This window comes from Trachemys scripta, chromosome 11 (assembly GCF_013100865.1).
Source record: "Trachemys scripta elegans isolate TJP31775 chromosome 11, CAS_Tse_1.0, whole genome shotgun sequence".
NCBI classification, from domain to species: Eukaryota; Metazoa; Chordata; order Testudines; family Emydidae; genus Trachemys; species Trachemys scripta.
In genome coordinates, this window is record NC_048308.1 from 53,888,207 (window position 1) to 53,912,511 (window position 24,305).

The 24,305-nt window shown below is 42.0% G+C and overlaps 1 protein-coding gene across 12 annotated transcripts in view; it reads right to left on the reverse strand.

Annotated features, from left to right (window-relative positions):
• ANKRD44 (ankyrin repeat domain 44) overlaps nucleotides 1–24,305 on the reverse strand; it is a 216,592-nt gene that overhangs the window by 51,364 nt on the left and 140,923 nt on the right. For 5 of the 12 annotated variants that reach the window (XM_034785273.1, XM_034785280.1, XM_034785279.1 and 2 more), the window contains 7 exons: nucleotides 23,732–23,846; nucleotides 18,655–18,737; nucleotides 17,284–17,401; nucleotides 13,165–13,233; nucleotides 10,003–10,143; nucleotides 5,954–6,037; nucleotides 2,838–2,949 (listed from right to left, as the gene is read on the reverse strand). In XM_034785273.1, coding sequence (XP_034641164.1) covers nucleotides 2,838–2,949; nucleotides 5,954–6,037; nucleotides 10,003–10,143; nucleotides 13,165–13,233; nucleotides 17,284–17,401; nucleotides 18,655–18,737; nucleotides 23,732–23,846 — 722 coding nt within the window. The remainder of the gene's footprint in view (nucleotides 1–2,837; nucleotides 2,950–5,953; nucleotides 6,038–10,002; nucleotides 10,144–13,164; nucleotides 13,234–17,283; nucleotides 17,402–18,654; nucleotides 18,738–23,731; nucleotides 23,847–24,305) is intronic. The other 7 variants (XM_034785283.1, XM_034785278.1, XM_034785277.1 and 4 more) reach the window with 3 other exon arrangements.

Genomic DNA, 24,305 nt, shown 5'->3' on the forward strand with positions numbered 1-24,305 from the left:
TTTAAAGGAAAAAATAAAATATTCCCCACCTGGTGTCCAATTTATTTAGTCCTGAGACACTCACTGGTCCTTCTGACCCCAACGTGTCTCTTTTCCCTTAGTTGGGGAGTTCCTTGTCTTCTTTCCCAGACCAGGGCCACAGTTCAATGTCTCCACAGAAGTCAGTCTGCTTCTTCAAGCCAGCTACCACTTCTCAGGCTTCTGTTTTCTGAGCATCCCCCACTCACTGCAGCTACCTGCTGCTCTTTATAGGGAATTAGCAGCCCGCACACAGGTCTACCTCCTTTAATGATCAGGGTTGGCTAGGCCCGGGCCCTCCAGCCATTAAGGGGGCAAGCCACCGTTACACGTCCCTATTCTTATTTATGGTAGAGGAGATGGTCAGATTGGGCATGATTCTAAATCTCAGTCTAGGATGAAGAAAATATTTTATATTTTCTTTCTCTCAAGTGAATAAATGGAGGGTGGAAGAACAGGTATCAGAATTTGACGACTTACTCTTCCTCCTTGTGTTACATGGAAAAGGAGGGGCTTGCAGTACAAAAAAAATCATGGATGGAAATGAATAAAAATTAAGGGCTGATTTGTTTAAACTAAGAAAAACCGTGTCAATCTGCTGCAGTCAATAGCTAAAATCAAGATTGTGGTTCCAGACAAATAGACACACCTCTCTTGTTGAAGGCACACTAAATTATAACCAAACCGTGCCAGGGTCTCCCACCACACACACTGCTGCTGTTCCTTTTCACCTGAACTGTATAGATTCATATCTTAGCAGACACACAATCTTCTACCACATCTCCATAAAATAATCATGGTACACGACAGCAGTGATGATTTTACACTGGCCCCTCTGCAAGTCACAGCATAGTGGATGTGCTGCGGATGGAACTGCTCTGTTATGGCCACTCTGGCTTACGCTACAAATGGCACCAATGAGGCTGCTACAACCCTTCAGACTGTCTTAGTTATTTCAGGGTTCATTTTGTCCAGGGAAACAGCCAAAGATGGGCAAGATGCAAAGGTGGCGCAAAGCCCGCTTTGTCTTCTCCCCCTTGCCTCTGGGAGGCACAACATAGAATCTGACCCAGTGCAGCCCTAGAACTCAAAGGAGAATGAGAGATCAGAGCAGAATAAGTTTGCTTTCCTTGCACATCTGTGTCATTTCTAAATGAAAGATCCACACAAGGACAGCCTCCCAAACAGGACAGGACACATGAGAACATTGCTAGGAGGAGGCGCCAAACAAGGGAAGCCTGCAGCAGTGACTAGGAAGAGGGGACATGTATGCTCACAGATTAAGGGCGGGGGAGTTAGTAAGGCTTAATGCTCCACCTAAAACTTGGACTTAGCGCTGCCATAGGGAAATTTCAATTTGGAGTTTCCTTGCTTTTGTGACTTTGATGTAGACCATCAACACAATTTCCCATATGGCAACTGTGATTATTACTATGCATATTATGAAAAGTAGTCCATGTGTATTGTGCAGTCATCCCTTTCAATACAGAAATACTTTGGCCTATTAAACAAACCCAGGAAGCAAAAAAAGGTACTAAAAAGGCACCAGATGCCTCCATTTTACGGGACTGAGTATATATAACACTTCATTTCTCAACTTTAAGCCATTTTTGGTGTGATTAGAGCCTGCAAAACATCCAACAATATTAATAAAGTCTTCATCATACTGCAAATTTCAAGCACTTCAGCTAATCTGCATCACCTGCTACTCATTTTTACAAGTCATAGCTTTTTATGAATTCACACTATATAATTTTCTAGCAACTCTGCTTTTTTGCTGACAAGTACACCTCTACCCCGATATAACGCTGTCCTCGGGAGCCAAAAAATCTTACTGCGTGATAGGTGAAACCGCATTATATCGAACTTGCTTTGATCCACCGGAGTGCGCGGCCCCGCCCCCCCGGAGCGCTGCTTTACCGCGTTATATCGGAATTCGTGTTATATCGGGGTAGAGGTGTACTTTTGTGCAGTTGACAGTAAGGATTGTCATGCTACCATTACTCAGCTTCCTTAGATCATTCAGTTCATGTGTTATCTATGATGAAGAACCACGTAAAAAAACACATGTAAGTAATGTTTTGACTGCAATCAAAACTCAGCAAAGCCATGCAACACTTAGGCTCTGATCCAGTGAAGCATGTAACATGTGCTTAAGTCCCATTGATCTTGTGTGTTTAAGTGTTTTGTTGAACAGAGATTGGATTAATCACATATTTTATAGCTAAGCAATGCTTAAATACTTTGTTGAATTGGAGCTTTAAAGCAAACACAGACCACATGTTCAACACCCCCTAAACACAAAGACCCAAACTCTGCCTCCATTCCTACAGGCAAGGACATTTCTAATCAGAGATAAACCCATTATGGTTCCCCTGTGCAGGGGAAAGAGGCTTCGAGTCTGTATCTCCTGCAGTCCTCCTTAGTGGCTCTTTTCAGAGCAATGCAAAAGGACAGCTGGGACTGGGGCACATCCAGTATGCCCATGACTTCATGGATAAGATATAACAACTAGCTTTGTGCTCCATGCCCCTGGAAAATGGGGTGGGAGAAAGGGAGGAGAATGTCACCTCTCTGCCCCCACATGAGGGCCATTTACTCTGGCTTTGTGCAGGGATCAAGGATTTGTCTTGAAAAGGCCATAACAATGCCAAGTTACATCTGGTTCTGAATATTTGTCTGTAGTGTACCTTCCTCTACATTTCTTCAGCATCGTGAACATCCATGGTGCTCAAACAATAACAATTCTGTAGAGTTCATAACATGCCCATGAACATCTTCTAAAAATGGAAGTCTTAGCACTGATTGAGCTGACTCACCAATTCCAAACACTGTCTATGGCCATAAGCAGCAGCATAGTGCACTGTGTTGTACCCTTCTTTGTCTTGGATCGATGGATTGGCATCATTTTGGAGCAGGAACTCTAGACACCTGTGAATAATTTACACATTTAAATTACAGATCATACCATTTAACAGAATCATCTCCATTGCAACTATGAGCAATACTAAAGCTTATTTTATAAAAGGCTGGCTATTAAATATCAGAGGGGTAGCCGTGTTAATCTGAATCTGTAAAAAGCAACAGAGGGTCCTGTGGCACCTTTAAGGGTACATCTACACTACAGCGGGGAGTCGATTTAAGATACGCAAATTCAGCTACGTGAATAGCGTAGCTGAATTCGACGTATCGCAGCCAACTTACCCCGTTGTGAGGACGGCGGCAAAATCAACTTCTGCAGCTTTCTGTCGGCGGCGCTTACTACCACCTCCGCTGGTGGAGTTAGAGCGCCGATTTGGGGATCGATTGTCGCGTCCCAACGGGACGTGATAAATCGATCCCCGAGAGGTCGATTTCTACCCGCCGATTCAGGCGGGTAGTGTAGACCTAGCCTTAGACTAACAGAAGTATTGGGAGCATAAGCTTTCGTGGGTAAGAACCTCACTTCTTCAGATGCAGACATCTGAAGAAGTGAGGTTCTTACCCACGAAAGCTTATGCTCCCAATACTTCTGTTAGTCTTAAAGGTGCCACAGGACCCTCTGTTGCTTCTGGCTATTAAATGTTATATTCCCTACAGAATCGTATTCACCCACGAAAGGTCATGCTCCAATACGTCTGTTAGTCTATAAGGTGCCACAGAACTCTTTGCTGCTTTTACAGATCCAGACTAACACGGCTACCCCTTTGATACTTACAGAATCTTGTACAACACAAGAGTTTTCCTGCCTTAAACTTCTATGCAGCAATATCTGCTGGTCTTGGAGTAGCTTGTTTGATACTGTGACACTCTGTATCCCAAAGCAACACCATGACACCCCCATATATACCATGATTATATGATTATGGTATGTCTTATATGAAGTATGTCATGTAAAGTATCAATGGAAAAGTTATGATTTGCTGAATATGATTACCCTATTTGTATGCATGTATCATTTTTGTATCTAAAGTTATGAATATTGACTATGTACCAGTATTTCAAATGTGTTTGCTCCTGGATAACACCCACAAGGTAGTTTACATCCAGTGTAGCCAGTACATTGTGGATGAACCATTCAAGGTGATGGCCCATTAAGAAACACAATAGGCCATAGAAGAACCTTATCTCCACCTGATGGGCTTTCCTGTGGACAGTTCAGTCAGTATATGGATAATGTCTGCTATGACTCATCAAAGCATGCAATGGCATGTGACTAGATCATGTGATACTGGACTCCATCTTGTACTTGTACTTTTCTACAAACTGTGCTGGAGACTCTGCTTGGAAAAATGAAGTTCCCTCCACATGGAAGAAGCTATAAAAGGGGGAAGTGACATAATCACTTGTCCTCACTCCCTCCTCCCCCCAACTCAACACCTGGAAATACCTTAGGAACAAAGACTGAACTGGGGAGGTGGTCTCAGATGGGAAAGGAGGAATCCCAGCCTGTGTATGGAAGACTGATGAACTGTTTGTACCATAAGGGTGAGACACTGCTTGATTCAAATCCTGTCTAGTTTATAGGACTTAGATTGAGATTTTGTTTTGTTTCTTAGGTAATCTACTTTGATCTGTACACTTATTACTTATAAATCACTTAAAATCTTTCTGTATCTAATAAATCTATTTTATATTTTACCTAAATACCATGTGGTTTAAGTGAAGTGCATGAAAAAATCGTAGCTCAGTTAACAAAAACCTCTGTATGTCCTCTCCACGTTGAGGGAGGAGCGGACTGGGTAATAAACTTACACTGCTCAGGCTTTTGACCAGGGCAGGATGGTACAGTTCTGGGGTCCTAGGCTGGGGAGCTGCGAGGGAACTGGATGGAGCCTCTCTATTTGTTGGTTTGTGAGTGGCTAGAAAAAGCATTCATGTAACTCAGTTTGTTGTGTCCCTGCCTGTAAATGTTTGCGTGAGTGCAGGACCAGGAGAGGTCTGCAGCTTGTCACAGCATCATGGTGAGAGGGGGAGCCCATGCTGGTGCAACAGAGGCCTCAACAGTACACCAGTTCCAGGTTGCACCTCAGCAATGCCCGTCAGAGATAGTAACAGATCTGAAGTTCAACGCAGCCAGTACTGCCACTCTAGTTTTTAAGATACATTTCTACAACAAAGAGCCAACAAGAAAATTATGTTTAACTTTATCATGGGGTAAATAGCTTACCTAGAACTAAGAAAAGTGACAATGTCATCACATCTGTTAGTCTGAAAGGTGCCACAGGACTCTCTGTTGCTTTTTACAGATCCAGACTAACACGGCTACCCTCTGATACTTAATGTCATCATTGATACAGTTCAAAATTCACTGATCAAAATCACAGGTATCTAAACTAATCCAATAGCTGGCTGACTCTGAGCTCAATGGCAACTAAGCTATTATCCCAAATACATATATTTTTAATTCTTTTGATAGTGATAATTTCTCTATCTGAATCAAATATGTTCTGGGTACTCCCTGGGTCATCTATCAGAGTTTAATTTTTTACCCCTCTGGAAAAAGATTTCAAAGTCACTCTCTTCCATATGTCACAACATGTAGTCAAACTAACGTAAAACTATTACCAACAACAGTGACACTTTAAACAAAAACACAGCACAAAAACATCAGCTTTGAACACAGTAATACTTGTGGAGGACACTGGGTTATATTTTCCTTGCAACATACAAACCTAGTGTATCGCATTTAAATAAAATAGTGTGTGATATTAAAGAATTATCAGAGTACCAATGCAATAAACATGTAGTTAGGAAAAGCAACGAGCATGGAAACAGAATTGGAAAATACATTAATAGATCAACGAGCATTTTACTCAGGTTAGCTCCCAATAGTATCAGGGAACGTTTGTAGCAGAGCAATGAGTGAACAAGACAGGAGTGTAAACTGCAGCCCAAAGAAGCAGAGGCATTCTCTACAAATGGAGTCTAACTGCTGTATTGACACCAAACTTACAATGCAGCTTCTTTTTCCTTCATCTCATTGGCTCTTTCAAGTTCTTCGGCATTTTCGTGGGAGTTACCTAAAATATTCTTTCTTCTTAACATAAGGGACAGAAAATGCAACTCGTTTTCAAAATGTCAGATCAGTGATTTTGGTGTAATTTACCACCCCCACTCTCTCCTCCAATCAAGTGACCACTTCTAGGCATTAGTAAGGTTAAATAAAGGGCCTAGCATATGGGCTAATCACATTCCCAGACATTGAACACACCTAAAATATGCCAGCTCTTCATTCTGTACGTCAACTTCAAAAGTAATCAAAAAGTTTTGATTTCTATCAGAACCAGTTTGTCCATCACTTTCTGGAACTTTCTGTTTCCCCACACCCAGGGCCGGTGAAAGGATGTTTCAAAGCACCCTAGGCGAAACTTCCACCTTGCGCCCCCGCAGCCCTGCGGCAGCTCCCCGCCCCCACTCCACTGTGAGGCGCCTCCCCCCATGGCAGCTCCCCCCCCACCCCGGGAGCCGTGCGGCAGCTCCCCACCCCAGCTCACCTCTGCTCTGCCTCCTCCCCGAGCACGCTGCCCCCGCTCTAATTCTCCTTCCCTCCAAGGCTTGCGGCACCAAACAGCTGATTGGTGCTGCAAGCCTGGGAGGCGGGAGAAGTGGAGCGGCGACCGCGCGCTCGGGGAGGGGGCGTAGGAACGCTATAAAAAAAATTGGTGGCACCGCTTTTTGGCACCCGCAAATCTTGGCGCCCTAGGCAACCACCTAGTTTGCCTTAATGGTAGCACCGGCCCTGCCCACACCTGCCCCTTGCCCTCAAAAACTCTTCTTTGCAACCCTATGTTCCCAATCGTTATCTCCATCCTCTACCCATGGTAACTTGCTGTACTTCCCTGTTGACCAAAGGATAGAACCCTGTGAAATTTTAACCACTAAATTGGCCTGACTTGACCCTGCTCTCCATGTGTTGCTGGGTACAAAGAAGAATCATCTTCAATGGTCTTTGGACCTAAACAGCCTGATTTCTGGAACTTTTTTCCATATGTTGGAAATAGCCATGATGACCTACAAAATGACTTAATTCTGTCCAGGTAGAAAATAATGGCCCTCTTCACCCTTAGCCTATACAACTTGGCCTCTCCTAGCAAGTCTCAAGCTCTAGGAAAAAAAGAGAGGGCAACGAATATGAAATAATCATCAGGCATAAATTCAGGGTAAGGCCACAAAAGCATAGTATTGTTCCACAGCATACTAAAGGCAGATCAGCCAGGAGTTCTTGAATCTTACTCACTCATCTAAGTGATACAGTGGCTACTAAAAGGACAATATAAGAAGACAAGAACACTCCTCTTGATGTTCAAATCCAATCTCCAGTTGGAACTAAGTTTGAAATGTGTTTTTTCTGTGAAAAATGACTGGGCGTGGAGGGGAGAGAAGAAGATGCATCCACGTGTGCTGTGTCTCAGTGCCTTCCACATCAAATTTGCTCAGTGTTTTCTAACTGCCAGCATCTTCTCCAGTCTCCAAGATTCAACAGACTGTGCTGACTGTAAGCAACAGGAGTAGTGGGTCAGACAATCTTACTCGTCTTGAAACAGAGCATGATGAATTCATGATTGGGATTACATGACAGGACTGCCTGTAATTTAGGACTGGACTCAATGACCCAGGAGACCCCTTCCAGTCCTAAATCTCTTTGTTCCCCTCTCAAAGAACAGGAAGGAGTAGGATTAGTTTCAAGCTCTATGGCACCACCAGGTGAAACAGCAGACAAGGAGGACATATACCATGGTAGATAAACATGGTCTTTACTGCTGTTGTTAAATTCAGAAGTCTTAGCAGGCTTAGATGCTTTTTGCTATTGCTGGGATTGGCACCCAGAGAGATAAGAGGACTGAGGAGATTCTGAAATTAGAAAGATGACAACTTTGGTCTGAAAGATGGGTGAGAAACCCCTAGGGATTTAGCAATAGATCTAGTATCTAGTTTTCTAATTTCAACAGATTTACTATTACCTCAGGGTCTCTAGAGAGCAAATCAAAAACATTAGAGTGCACTTCTTGCGGCAACCCAGACAGTCTGAGCCATAAAACATTGTGAAGTATCACTGCTGATGCCAGAAAATGAGCAACAGTGCTAGACATGTCCACCAACATGTCTCACACCAAGAAAGAGTCATATCATAGGAAATTTTTACTGCATAAGACGACATTATAGAGGTCCACCGCCACCTGATAGTTTAGTATCTTTTTGGATATGCACATTGCAAGATCCACCAACAAATAAGATCGTTTTCAAAGCTGGACTAGTTTATGTGATTCTCTATCCTGGGGGGGCTCTCATGTGAAGGTACTGCCACCCTTCACTATCTTGTAAGCCATAGAAACAACCAGGGGTGCAACGAGGGAAAAGCAATCTTACTAATGTTTGGGGACTTGTCTAAATGAATCAGGCTTTTTGCCACTGCTAAAACTGTCTTGATGCATCCTAAGCTTGGTCAAGGGCCCCTGACTTGTCATGTCAGAACTCCAGACAGCAGGAGAGGCCCAAAATCTGAAAAGTTGGCTTTGAACCAAGAGTTTCAGTACAAGGAGTAGCAGCTCCTGATGGAGACTGGCCTAGAAACTTCCACTTGCCTTCCCTCTACTCTATCATATACTAGGGATGGATTTACAGGAAGTGCAGTCCTTGGAAGACCCTGCTGCCTCATGGCTAGGACCATATGGATCTGAGGGTGACGTTCATGTACTTCCTATCCGTTTTACTGCAGGGAATGGTTCTGTGGTTTGCAATGGCCTGGCACACAACCTTCTACAGTGGGGCCATTTCAAGAGAGCAATGAAGCTTTTAGAAGGTGTTATACTGGAAATGAATTGTATGTCAAACAAATTTTTACAAGACTTAAATGTATAAGAAACCAAAGTGAATGATCCCTTAGACCAGGAGAGAAGCAGAGAAGGAACAGAGAGAACTGTGTGGGGATATCGAACAGGAAATGAAAACAGCTGACTAATGGTTTTAAATTCCAAAGGAGACCTAAGGCTATAATTAAGGCCATTCGATCTATACGTCATGTCATAGGGCTGACACCACCAAATTATGTAACAAACTGAGAATTAGAAATTGTACAGACTAACCAGAGATTTGAGAGAAGGGAAGATGTCATTAATGAAACTGTTGAGGAGAGTTTCTTAATCCCACTAGAATCAGACTTTGTTCCTAATGGGTTTAAGAGCACTGCATAACACTGGCCCCATCCTCCAACCAACGTACCTCCAGTTCCCACAAGTACAGTGGTCTTTTCTGCTAGTGGCTGTTCCCAGTGGCTGGAACACAGAATCTTGCCTCTCTTGTTGAGTCCCCAGTTGCTTAGCAGCCTCTCACCCCCAACGGGGGTTCTGTTTCTGTCAGTCCACACAGTGATGTTCACGAGGTGCCTAACTCATAGGTGCTGGAACTAGAGATGCTGGTGCATCTCCTGGCTTGAAGTGGTTTCCATGATATACAAGATTCACAGTCTGGTTGAATGGCTCTTTGCACCCCCACTGTACAAATTGTTCCAGCACCCTCAGACCTATTCCACCTCTGACAGAAAAGTATGAGTAGGCTGGCAATAGCTTGTCTTTGTTGTCATCCCCCATCTGGGGAGATCTCCCTCCCATTGCCTCATGCTCTATCCTTTTAAAAAGGCCACAACAGTAGAGCAGGAATGGGAAATTCGCTGAACTCTCCCTTGTGGGAAAACCACCAGAATAAGGAAACAGGAAGGCAAAGTGGGAAGGGAAGTCGTTCAGCAGGAGAAGGTGGGCAGCATTTGGGGGATTTATGTGGCAACTTGAATAAAAAGGTAAATTGCACAGCTGCGTAACTGCACTATACATGACTCTGCTTATAATCAAGGCTATTTCAATAATGGGTGTATCTATGAGGAGGAGGATTACCTTTGCTAGTGGGTTTATTTTTGTTTGTTTAAATGAGATTGTGGCATGAAAAGAATATAAATGACAATGAGTTAGAAACACAGTAAAAACAAGGAATACAAATAGGCTTTTTTACTTTCTGTCCATGTCAGAAGCAGCAGCATAGTGCAAAGCAGTACGTCCCCAGTCATCCGTTTCATTAATATTTGCCCCTGTGGTCACCAGTGTCTCGATACAATGGAAATGACAATTCGCAGCTGCATAGTGCAAAGGTGTCCTGCAAAACAAATAGCAATTTATTACTTCAGACACTATCTAAAACATGACATGGATTATACTAATGAGTCCCAATTGCACCATTCCTATAGAGGCCTCAGGTAAAACAAAACAACCCCCCCATGCTCCTCCTTCCCCTCCCCCCCCAAAAAGCCTCAGGTTTTGGGGTTTATTTACAGCTTCTTGTTCAACCAAAAAACACAAATTAGTCTCTGGCCACATTCACTTAATTAAGTTTAATGGTCTAAACCAGCGGTGGGCAAACTACGGCCCGCGGACCACATCCAGGCCGCAGGATGGTACTGCCCGGCCCCTGAGCTCCTGGCCCGGGAGGCTAGCCCCAGGCCCCTCTCCCACTGCTCCCCCTCTCCCGCAGCCATGGGGCTGGGGGGTTGGATAAGGGGCAGGAGGTCCCCGGGGGGCAGTCAGGGGACAGGGAGCGGTTGGATGGGGCGGAGGTTTGGGGGGGCGATCAGGGGACGGGGTACAGGGAGCAGTTGGATAGGACAGAGGTTCTGGGGTGGGCCAGGGAATGGGGAAAGGGGGGGTTAGATAGCAGGTGGGGTTCTGGGGGGGCAGTTAGGGGCAGTAAGGGGACAAGGAGCGAGGGGAAGGGTTGGATGGTGGAGGTTTCTGAGGGGGGCAGTCAGGGGGCGGGAGGTGGGAGGGGTCGGATGTTTGGGGTGGCACAGCCTTCCCTACCCAGCCCTCCATACAGTTTCACACCCCAATGTGGCCCTCGGGCCGAAAAGTTTGCCCACCCTTGGACTAAACTCCAGACAAGCAATATAAAACCAAACCAACCACCACCAACAGGCCAGTTCTTATGTTTCCAGAGCTCTCTGCCTGGTTTGTGCCCCGTCTCTCCCTCCCATGAAAGTAGCTCAGCCCCTTTTTAAGTCAGCAGGCTCAGCTGCAGCCTGTTGCCTCAACTCAGGGTGACACAATGAAACATCAGCCTGTATTTAATCCTCAAAACATCATGATGTTGCCTAGCTCAGTCAGAGCCTATGGGCAATGACTGCGGTGGGGTGTGACATAGCTGTGCGATGACCTATCCACCCTGTCACACTGACAGATTCCAACATCCAAGAAAGGATTCATTGTGCAGTATAGTTCACAGAGTCAGAGATTTGGCATCCCCAGCTCAGAAGCATGAGTATCATTCAGAAGGCACATTCATTGCGGGAAGGCAGGAGTACCCTGCTGGGTATGAAATTTTCAAAGGCTGCTTCTACCACTCAAAGACACGAAAAAACCTCTACCAATTAAAATTCTTCTGTCCAAAAAAAGTTTTTTTGTTTCACTTATTTTTTGGGGAAGTTGTGAAATGCAAATAACCAAAGAGTGCTTCATTTTCTTACTAGCTCTCTCAGTTTTGTACCTGTTTCATTTGCACGGGATAAAGAACAGCTTTGTTTTTATTTCAAAGCTGTTGCTGAAAGGTGACATACCTCACTGTGTCTCTTTAGTGCATATGGTTTAAAAACAAATCAGAAAGCCCTTTATTGCACCTTAAGGATGGAATGCCAATAATGCCTGTAACACATTAGAGCCTTTTAATGTTAGATTAGTTTATGTCGTCATTACGAACAAGAGCAAAACTTCCTAAAAATTATAATCTTGTATATTTAGTTTGCTAAGGCTTTTACAATGTCCTTTGTGGGATAAAAAGCACAATGCTCCTTAAAGAGTACCCATTTAAAAATACTGCATGACTCATTTTTTTCTATTTTAATTTGGTTACAGTACATTTATGTAGTATTTTTTGGATTACACTTTCCTTCCTATCCAGCTCTTTAAACTGAACTTTGCTATTACTCATATCGCAGTTCAAAAGCAAGTAAAACACATATTGGGACCAAGATGTTCAAAAGTGGGGACCTAAAGTGAGGCTCCTAACTCATTTTGGTATTAGCTTTGCTGCACTGCCACCATTGAGAAAAGCAAAGGTGTTTGAGCTGGTGCCCTGCTGGCTAGCATGACAGGGAATTCTGTGAACACAGATTTGAAATTTCTTCCCACCTGTGGTCCAAAATAGCCCAAATCTGACTAATGTCTGGGTTCATTACAAGGCTCATCTGTTTTCCGATTTTAAAATGGGGAGGAGGGGGTTGGGAGAAGAGAAATTTTAATGGGAAGGATGGAAAATTGTTCAAGAGGGAGGAGGAGATTTGTGATGGGTTATTTTAAGCTGTTGCCCTCAAAGGTGCATAGTGCATAAGATCTGGCCCCCTTTTTACCCTTTCAATAACACAAAAATAATTTAGGCTCTTGAAATATTCACTTGATTTTTAAAATGGCAGACCAATTCAGCTGTTCCCATTGACTAGATTGGGAGCCGCTGACACCTCAGCCATTTTGAAAATTTGTTTAGGTGCCTAAGGCCTCAATCTTGCAAAGTCTTATGCACATGGTTAACTTTACACACCATGAGTAGCCACTAAAGTTAATGGGACTACTAACAGTGTGTGAAGTTAAGCACATGCATATGCATTTCCAGGATCAGAGCTTAAAGATGGAGTAGGCTCTTATTTTTTAAATCCGTGGCCTGGGTGAAAACTGTTTGGCTGAATGTGTAATGTACATCCGGGGCGCTCAGGAAGTTGAATCAGCACATCCATTTCAGTCATAACAATACCGGCATTATTTACTTTGAGAAAGTCTAGAAAGCAGGCTGATGAGCAATAGTTCTCCCCACAGTGACGTGCAGGTGCTGTCTTGGGCACGAAAGCACAAGGATCCAAGCAATGCGCAGAGCAATGAGGAATAAAATTAAACCACTGATATTTTTAAACAAGAAAGACTCAAGAGCATGGGCTTGGCTTTCATGTATTTAATGTAGTCTGCACCTGCCTTTTTGGCATTTAACTTCAAGCGCAGTATCCTATTGGGAATGGTGATTTCCTACCTCCTTTTACGGTTTACCTTTTAAGCAGAACATATGATTTCCAGATTGAGGGCTTTTTCTTTCTCTTACTTTCTTTAAGATATATCTGAAAAAGCTTCACAATTTACATACCTCCCACATTTGTCCTTTTTATTAAAATCTGCTCCACTGCTCTGCAAGAGTTTTACACATTCAACGTTACTGAAAAGACAAGGAAAGAAAACAAAGCATGAGCAAAACGAAAGTTTTCATCTTGGTCAATACCAAAAAAAAAAAGTTTTATTTCACTATATGCAGTGCAGAAACTGGGCAGAAACTGCAATTCAAGCCCGAACAAAAGAACCGAGAAAAAGGCAACTAGTAAAGATCACACCTTTATTACTTGATAAGCTTGGAATGCTATTCCAGACAAGTTAAAAACTAGGGCTGTCAAGCAATTAAAAAATTAATCACAATTAATCACACTGTTAAACAATAATAGAATACCATTTATTTCAATATTTTTGGATGTTTTCTACATTTTCAAATATATTGATTTCAATTACAACACAGAATACAAAGTGTACAGTGCTCACTTTATATTTATTTTTGATTACAAATATTTTCACTGTAAAAACAAAAGAAATAGTATTTTTCAATTCACCTAATACTGTAGTGCAATCTCTATCATGAAAGTTGAACTTACAACATGTAGAATTATGTACAAAAAATAACTGCATTCAAAAATAATACAATGTAAAACTTTAGAGCCTACAAGTCCATCAGTCGTACGTCAGCCAATCGCTCAGACAAACAAGTTTGATTACAATCTGCAGAAGATAATGCTGCCCATTTCTTGTTTTCAATATCACCTGTAAGTCAGAACAGGCATTCGCGTGGCATTGTTGTATCTGGCATCACAAGATATTTACATGCCAGATGCGCTAAAGATTCATATGTCCCTTCATGGTTCAACCACCAGTCCAGAGGATATGCATCCATGCTGATGACAGGTTTTGCTTGATAACAATCCAAAGCAGTGTGGACCGAAGCATGTTCATTTTCATCATCTGAGTCAGATGCCACCAGCAGAAAGTTGATTTTCTTTTTTGGTGTTTCAGGTTCTGCAGTTTCCACATCCAAGTGTTGCTCTTTTAAGACTTCTGAAACAAAGCTCCACACTTCGTCCTTCTCAGATTTTGGACGGAAATTCAGATTCTTAAACCTTGGGTCGAGTGCTGTAGCTATTTTTAGATATCTCATTGATACCTTCTTTGCATTTTGTCAAACCTGTTGTGAAAGTGTTCTTAAAACGAACATGTGCTGGGTCATCATCCAACATTGCTATAACATGTAATATATGGCAGAATGCGGGTAAAACAAAGCAGGAGACATACTATTCTCCCCCAAGGAGTTCAGTCATAAATTTAATTAACACATTATTTTTTTAATGAGCATAATCAGCATAGAAGCATGTCCTCTGGAATGGTGGCCAACGCATGAAGGGGCATACGAATGTTTAGCATATCTGGCATGTAAATACCTTCCAACGCCGGCTACAAAAGTGCCAGGCGAACGCCTGTTCTCACTTTCAGGTTACATTGTAAATAAGAAGCAGGCAGCATTATCTCCTGTAAACGTTCCTGTGGCCTGTCACTTCTCGCAGCTCTCACTGGCCAGGAATGGCGAACCATGGCCACTGGGAGCTGTAGGGGGCCGTGCCTGCAGATGGTCAACATAAACAAAATGTCTCTCGGCCTGCCAGTGGATTACCCTGGTGGGCCGCATGCCGAAGGTTGCTGACCCTGCTCTAAAGTTTTACATTGTTTTGTTTTTGAGTACAGTTATGTAACAAAAAGAATAAAGTTACACTTTCACGATAAAGAGATTGCACTACAGTACTTGTATGAGGTGAATTGAAAAATACTATTTCTTTTGTTTATCATTTTTACAGTGCAAATATTTGTAATAAAAAATAATATGAAGTGAGCACCATACACTTTGTATTCTGTGTTGTAATAGAAATCAAAACACCCAAAATATTTAATAAATTTCAAGTGGTATTCTATTATTTAACAGTGTGATTAATCAGAATTAATTTTTTTAGTTAAACACGTGAGTTAACTGTGATTAATCAACAGCCCTAGTAAAAACAAATCAATAATATAAATAGAAAGTAATAAATATATCCTGGATTCAAGGTGAGAGAAGGCAGTCAAAAATTTCCAAAGGGAGTTGTGCTGCTAATGCTTCCTATGCTGAGCTGAGAATTTTTCCAAGAACAATTTTGAAGTTTGAAGCAAGCTTACAAAATGCTGGGCGAATAATGAGGAGGAGATTTAGGCCCCAGTTCAGGAAAACACTTAAGGACATGATTAATTTTTTATGCATATGCTGAAGTCCACTTTTTTTCTGCAAAACATTTAGAATAAATTTAGCTTTAAGCACCTACTTAAATCCCATTTTCTTCAATGAGACTTAAGAACAAGCTTAAAGTTAAGCACATCCTTAAGAGCTTTATTGCATTCAAATAGGATTATTCATAGTTTTTATCTTCGCTGCATGAATTCAATATGATATAACTATGTGTTGTTATTGTTTAAACTGAAGTGATTCTTAATGGAAAATAAAATAACTGCATTTTAATGTCTTTGTAATTCAAGTAAATAAATGTACAATACCAAACCAGAAAATGATGTAATGAAGCACAATAATCTTCCAAGACTCCTTTGTCATTCAGAGGGGCAATAAATCATTTCTACTACGAAACAGGAAAAAAGAGATCCTTTGGAAGGTAGTCTTGTCTCAATGCCAATATAACTCCCATTAATATTAATGGGAGTTACAGGCAAGCATCAAGAGGAAAATATGTGTTTTATGTACAGTTCCAGTTCCAGTCTAAAAGAAGCGGATGGAACAAAACTGGTGTTTACCCCAATCTAAAATTGCCAGTGTATAAAATATCTACAAAATGCTCCCCACAACGTACCCAATTTTTGCCTCTTATTTCAGTCCCTTTCTTTCAGACACCTGTGGTATTATTTTGAGTCCAGCTTTAAGGAGAGGTACTTTCTGAAGAGTGCTCTATCATGGTAATTCAGTCCACCCAACTACTATACATCTTCTATTAACCGTATGAAATAAATACTTAACAAGAACAATTCTGTCCAGTGTTAGAAACACTTTCATTATGTACTTGTGATGGTGACGACTTGTGTGAGGTGGACAATGGTCCACTAAGAAGTGAGCTGACAACTCATTCTTACAAAGGCTACCACATAGTCACCAGGTAGTTACCATATCTGGTCAATACAACCACTGCCAATCTAGGATGGATTCTAGAAGCTCAATCTAGCAATCTTCTGAGCAATCAAGTCCTCAACAGAAGAGCCAGAAAACAATAGCTTGCCAAGTGTTTTGTGCTTTTTCTGTGTTAATTTCAAACAAACCTACTGGGAATTAACAAGAAATCTTGAAAGGAACTAGGCAGGAGGGCTACAAATGAAACTGACGTAATTTAATTTTCATTCATTTTCATTCCTAGGATCCCATCGCCCATCTGAATTGCATCATCAGAGGATGAAAACCTTTTGATTCTGTATTTTGGTTACTTTCAATGGGCTTCAGAGGCTTAAAATAATCTTTCTCTGACTGAAACCTAGAAAAAATGCCTTACAAATCTTCTTTTATAACTAGATTTTGATGCAAGGACACAACAAGGGGGCAGTGCCTCGCTGCATCCCACCAGGAGCATCTCAGGGAGCCGCTATTCCTTCCCTGCATCCACCTTCAAGGGATGGTCATTTACTGGTGGCCCATGTCAGCCTTAAACTACAACCCCACCTCCTGTGCTGACGTGTCAGTACTGGCCAGTGAGTGAGAGGCATGGAAGCCAAGAGTCCAACCCAGGCCATCAGGGAGAAGCGAGTGAGTGTGTAGCCTCTCTTGCTCCTGGTACTGGGACCCAAAGTTTAAGGAGTCTGTATATAGGAAGAAGACAGGGGGATGTATGTTTCAAATCACAAACTAGCCTTCTGTAATAAAAGGCCAGGTCCTACCACTCTTACTCCCAATACAAGTAGCCCTAATTTGAGCCTCAGTTTACCAAATGGTGGCGGGACACGGCCTGGAGAGAGAAAGATTTTACATCGAATTGTTTTGCTCCTCTTTAATTAGAACAAATTCCTTTGCAGATGGTATAGCTGGCTTGAGTTACACCGACTCCACAATTAAATTACAACTAGCGTAACAGCTACAATTGTAACTACTCACCCTCCTGCAGCAGCAGCGTGGAGGCACGTTCTTCCAAAATTATCTGGGGTGTCTATTTCAAAGCCTGCAGACAGCACGTGCTCATTACTAAACAAGGACACTATGCTATACTTTTGTCCTAGTTAAACCACAAGAAACATTGCAGAGACAGAAAAAACAGTTAGTTAGAAAAACCAGAACGCAAGCAACTCTAGTCAGCAAGTGGTTGTCATGGAAACGGACAGTGGCTGCTCAAGCTTGGTGGCTCTATAAAAAGAACTGTGAAGTCAAAAAGAATCTATTTCCACATTCAGCCTTGGGCTACATAACTATTAAATCATGTGACAGGCATTTATGAGGCAGATTCTCATCGAGAGAATTGTGATAGCACGCTATGCAGACACAAAAAAATAATGAAATGAGGAGAGGCACAGAGTGAGCCCTAGCATGCAGGGAGTTGAATTTTATTTCTTTGTGTGTTTTCCAGGTTGTTTTTAGATTCTGGAAAGATGCTTCCAGGAATGTGCAACAGATGTTTTTAAAGATGCACCAGGCTGTAGACGTAAAACCCACCGCAGATTCTTACGGAATTAACCCTGCTTCCCCTGCTGACCTAATAGCCTGGGACAGAGCACATCAGGGTTTGCTGTAATTGGATATGCAAGTTACATTTTTCACGCTATTTTTCCCCTAAACATCCCAGGGGACTCAACCTTATGGCTGAGAGTGGTTGTGGAGGTTTCACATGCTAAGGAGTGATACATTTTTCTGGAAAATATATGAACTGCTCTCCATCTTTGAACTCAGTGGAACTTCTGCCTGCATAAGGAAGTCAGGAGTTGGCACCTTATTTCTTTGAAAGAGCAGTATCAGCAAACTAACACTTTCCCCCCCGCCCCCTTCTGAGAACTTTAGCTACCTCATTTTCTTTACTAGAGCTGTGATTCAGGAAAGCATGTGTTTTAGTCCCATGAACTTCAACAGAATGTAAGCATTTGCTCAGGTGTTGTCCTCAGTAAGGGTACTTTCCCCTGAATCAGGGCCTACAGTTGTTTGTTTCAGAAGAACCTACCATATCTCACATTTTTACAGCTTGGTAAAGGACTTTCCCTTTCCTCCCCTTCCCTGTGAATTAAAATAAACTCTCTGTGACTGCCAGGGGGAAAAAAAGCATTCTAAGGGCTTCAGGCATGAACGATACAGGATGCTAGTAATTATCAGCATGCAGTTAGGAAAGCCACGCACACTCCCGTATGCCAAGCCACACAATCACATGAAGCAGCACAGGAAGTCTTTCATTTGGACAATTCACAACACTGAATAAAACAGAGGCCATAAGCAGCATGTTCATGATATTAATTAAGCTCCACAGTCGCAGCTGGATTCACTTACCTGATGACAACAACTTCCTGCAGCAGTCCGAGTGAGCGTTTAGTGCTGCTAAATGTAAGGGGAACATGTTGTGGATACCACACCTGTTAGGCAGAACAGTTTGATTAGTTACCAAAAGACTGGGTTACGTTCAACACAGATGATGAAAATTCCTCTCTTAAAAAATATTGTGTCCCTACTTCTGTAGGTGGCTCTTTCTTGCATTATTAATTTTATTTGTACCTTCTATAATCTCTCTCTGGGGTTTAGTTTGTTTGTTAAAGTATAATGTTAGCATCTGATTTTGATTACAATCTGACAGCAAGGCTAGTGGTTTTAAAAACGAGATGAGAACCTAAGAGAGAAGAAGCTAAGAGAACGGATTTTGTTTAGATTCAATTTCTACTGTGACTGTCAGTTGCAACCCAAGTATTCTATCACATGAGGTGAAAAAGTAAATGCTGAAAGAATCCCTGTATTGTCTCTAAAATCCATCTTTCTTCTGCATCCCTATTGCTAACATGCCAGTGTAAGTCTTATTTAGCTCTAACCTAGATTATTGCATCTCCCCCTCGTCTTTGGCTTCTTGGTGTCTCCTTTTTCCATACTTCAGTCCATCCAAAATACCACTGTAAGGACATCTCCCTGTGCTCTGACCACCACACCCCTTTCCTCACTCATGTCTCACAATTGCCCTTTCCATCTACATCAAGTTCCAGGTCCTCATCCTCATCTTTGAGGTTCTGCCCCAGCCCATACATTTCTCCTTTTTTTCCCCCCACACTATATGGCTTCTTCAGCTAACTGTTCTCTTTGTCTCCTGCCACTTGCAGCTTCTTGCCTTCTGTCAGGCTGCCATTACACTTGTAACCGCCTCCCAAGTCCTGTGTGCCAAACATCCTACTTCATCTCATCCATCCTTAAACCCTCCACTTTCCCCAACCCTGCCTATATCCTCATATAGAAGTGTCTCCAGGCATTTTTGTTTTCAAATCATTATCCCATGAATCCTTTTTCAGTTAGACTGTAGGCTCCTCAAAGTAGACACCTTGGCAAAACCCTAAAACAGAAACCTAAAAAGTTAGGGTCCTACATCCATATCAGACATTTGCTTGATTTTTCAAACATACTGAACCCTTAACGGCTCCCACTGACATCAATGTGGAGTGCTCTGTACCTTTCAAAATCAGGCAGGTGGCTATATATGGATTTAGAAGCCTAAGTTTAGGATCCTGGTTTTGAGACTCTTGACTCTTGTATTTTGGCAAGTTTTTGCAAAGTGTCATTTATGCTTACATTGTTTTACCAATACTACGACATAGACAGTCATAGAATCATAGAATATCAGGGTTGGAAGGGACCTCAGGAGGTCATCTAGTCCACGCCCCTGCTCAAAGCAGGACCAATTTCCAACTAAATCATCCCAGCCAGGGCTTTGTCAAGCCTTACCTTAAAAACCTCTAAGGAAGGAGATTCCACCACCTCCTTAGGTAACCCATTCCAGTGCTTCACCACCCTCCTAGTGAAAACATTTTTCCTAATATCCAACCTAAACCTCCCCAACTGCAACTTGAGACCATTACTCCTTGTTCTGTCATCTGGTACCACCGAGAACAGTCTAGATCCATCCTCTTTGGAACCACCTTTCAGGTAGTTGAAAGCAGCTATCAAATCGCCCCTCATTCCTCTCTTTTGCAGACTAAACAATCCCAATTCCCTCAGCCTCTCCTCATAAGTCATGTGCTCCAGCCCCCTAATCATTTTTGTTGCCCTCCACTGGACTCTTTCCAATTTTTTCACATCCTTCTTGTAGTGTGGGGCCCATAACTGGACACAGTACTCCAGATGAGGCCTCACCAATGTCGAATAGAGGGGAATGATCACATCCCTCGATCTGCTGGCAATGCCCCTACTTATACAGCCCAAAATGCCATTAGCCTTCTTGGTAACAAGGGCACACTGTTGATTCATATCCAGCTTCTTGTCCACTGTAGCCCCTAGGTCCTTTTCTGCAGAACTGCTGCTTAGCTATTCGGTCCCTAGCCTGTAACAGTGCATGGGATTCTTCCGTCCTAAGTGCAGAACTCTGCACTTGTCCTTGTTGAACCTCATTAGGTTTCTTTTGGGCCAATCCTCTAATTTGTCTAGGTCCCTCTGTATCCTATCCCTACCCTCCAGCATATCTACTACTCCTCCCAGCTTAGTGTCATCTAAAAACTTTCTGAGAGTGCAGTCCACGCCATCCTCCAGATCATTAATGAAGATATTGAACAAAACCCGCCCCAGGACCGATCCTTGGGGCAATCTGCTTGATACTGGCTGCCAACTAGACATGGAGCCATTGATCACTACCCGTTGAGCCCGACGATCTAGCCAGCTTTCTATCCACCTTATAGTCCATTCATCCAGCCCATACTTCTTTAACTTGCCTGCAAGTCCTTTGGTGCATATCACTGTAGAGCTTCTGAAATCAGCTATTGTGTATGAGATGAGAATCTACTGTTTGCTTTTGCAGATGCAGCTAAAAACAGTTAACTAAATTCCTGGATGATGCCAGATGGATTCATAGCCATCTCTCAATTTCTTCAAGACAACCCAAGGATATACGTAACATGATCATATCACTAAGCAGGATTTCAGATATGGACCTGAAGGAACGTGTTTTCATGAAAGATTTGGTGGCAGAAAAATTCTTAGAGGAGAACTACGAAGCTTTAGTGAAAGTTATTTCATACCAGGATAAACTGTTTAAAATCCAGCTCTTACACAAAGGCTTAAATTTACAAAAGGTGGCAACTGAGCTGAAACTGCAAAATATGTAGCTGTGCATACAACCCAGGCGGACGTTTGTGCAAATATGTGCTGTCTTTCTCTCTCACATCATATACATTTTTATTATGCACACAAACATGAGTGCAGTTTTTTAAAAAAATATGTATGATTTGTTGCAAAATCTATATTCCCATTCCTCTTTTCCTTTCACATTGCATTTGTCAACCTTCCTACTTGGCCACAATCAGAAGTGATCTACAGTGCTGTATACATTTAATTTAATCAATGCCCTGCCAGCATCTAGGGCTCCCACAGAGTAAACCTGCCCAAGGATTTTCTGACACTCTATTCTTTGAAAGACAATAGCACAAGCTCCACCAAGCTGCTCAAGTCTGTCTAAACAGGTTGCATTTCTAAGCTGTGGATGTATTTATTTAACTTTAAATCACAAAGAGGATTTGTTATATAGTCATAGTATTCTCCATGCAGCTCTGATTTTTACATCAATTTCCCCTTCCCCCCTAGTTATCTCAAGCCACATTTCCCCATCACTGTATAGAGATTTCCACCCCAGTGCATATTTTGGCTGGTGTCCATCAAGAGATGCAATTTGCACATCTGCTAGCCAGTGCCATACTGTGCAGAGCTGCTCACAACTGCTCCCTACATTATTTACCTTCCATATCCCTGAAATGGAATTGCATCAAATAGCTGACCCTGTTGTCTGCAGTTTCTGCTAGCAGCACTGTAGAAATTCTTCCTTTTCCATGCCAGTTCAAGGAATTAAGCCAAAGTTATTTACATAGAACACCTATTAAAAGCTCATTCCCTCTGGCAGGTAGGTAATTTCTTTTTCAGAACAGCGCCATCATTTGGATCTGCCTACTACATCTAAGCAGTCTTCTCACTTCAGATATTTCTGCTGTTGGCAGAGATATTTTATTTGATCAATGCACAGGTCACCCAAGTGTGAAATAGAAATTTTGAGCAGAAATCTTAGATTGCAAGAGCTAGTTATCTCACTGCTATTCATTGTTACCTTAAAACTCAGAAAAGAGATGGACTGAAACTTTATATATTAGAAAGAGCTAGCAAAAATCATATTTAGACACAAAGGACCAGATGCTCAAGCTCGTATAAATCTGACCCTGTCTTTTTTGTCTGGCGAGAAGCAGTTTTAATGAAGCAGATAGCAAAACGTGGTGAAAAAATACTTATTTCAAAATCTCCAAATGAAAAGCCTAGAAAACTGCAAACATCTTTAAAAAGAAAACAGGTTGACCTGGGTCCTAAAGCAGGATGTTCCCCAGCAACTACGGCAGTATTAGGCATCACATATACTTATGGTTGGTTCTAGTCAGGAAATACTCAATTGCATGTTCAGATGTGTACGGTGAATATTACAAAACATTTATAAGAATCTTTATGATGCTTCATTCATAGAGATGGGCAAATAACTAGATCTATCTGTTCCCTGCTTGTTCAGGGAACAGGAGATTCACAGTAGATATCTAAATCAGGTCTCCTCCCTGGCATTACCCTATGGCCACCAGGCTGCACTCTACACTCCGAATACCATTTCCTTTCCCTTTCAGAGTTAATTTTACTCTTCCCAAAACTATTTTGGAAATTTAGTGCTTTGTTACCTCACTACTCTAGGGCGAGGTCCTAGGAGGTGCTAAACGTCCAACTCTCACTGAAATCAATGCACCTCCTAGGATTCGGCCTGCAACATGTATACATATATGTAATCATTAACATAGTCTAATGCAGTCTCTTTCTCATACACACAAAAATGTAGAGTAAAATCAGCCTAGCAAATTCAACCCCTTGGAGCACAAAGAGTTGAACAACATATCGAAATGTATCTCTCAGTTTCACTCAATAAAACCCCAAAACAAAATCAGCCTCATCATCTCAGCCAGCTGAAGATCTGAAACCATAAGACACAAAGACTGGGCACCACGGCTGCATTAGGTTCTGAAATAATTTTACTGACTAAACCCTGCTTTGTCTTTGAACATTTCTACTGATACTTATCCAGCACCAATGGATACTAGATAAAGGAATAAATCAGTTTAGTACTACAAGCTTATGGACGTAAATATATTTATTTTAGAAACTGAGGGAATTACATGCCCTTCATTAGCAGCTTTATATTTTATACTGATTTCAAACTGACTTCCTGATACAAACTATTTGTTACTGAATTCATAATTATGCACATGCATTTTAACCTGAATACACTGGCATCTGAAAAATAAGCATTATCTAGCATTACCCATAATATTTGACCATTAGGAACAGCATTTCTTCAGCAACCTACTTGGCAGCATCAGCTCCGCTGGTTATTAGGGTGTTAATCAAAAGCTCATGTCCATATCTCGCAGCCACATGCAGAGGGGTGTTGCCATCCTTATCAACACAGTCAATTTCACCTCCTGGAAAAGACATTTTCACACAGTGTAACACACAAGGATTTAGTGTGAGTCAGCAACCAGAAATACCATTTATTTATTTCCAGTGAATGCAGCTTACCCTCATAGTTACAGCTGTAGTTTAGTTTGTATACTAGCAGCAGAAACACTAAATTTCTGGGACAGAAATACACAGCAAGCCATTTGCTGTGCCAGTCATGCAGGATGGCCACAGTTCTGGCTGCTGCATTTTTTTACTTCATTCTATTCCCGCCTCTCTGTATATTTCACATAGGCCTTTCCCCATAATTGCCTAGTGTGGTACACAGATACTGTAGGTGCTTCTGTGACTCTGAATTGTTGCTGATATAAAGGCATGAGCAGTTGCCCTAAATTAAATCAACAAAAGTAATTGTTGAAATTTTGCCACAATTCTTTAGATCACTGGTGCTCAATCTTGTCCATAAACCAATGACAGAAGAT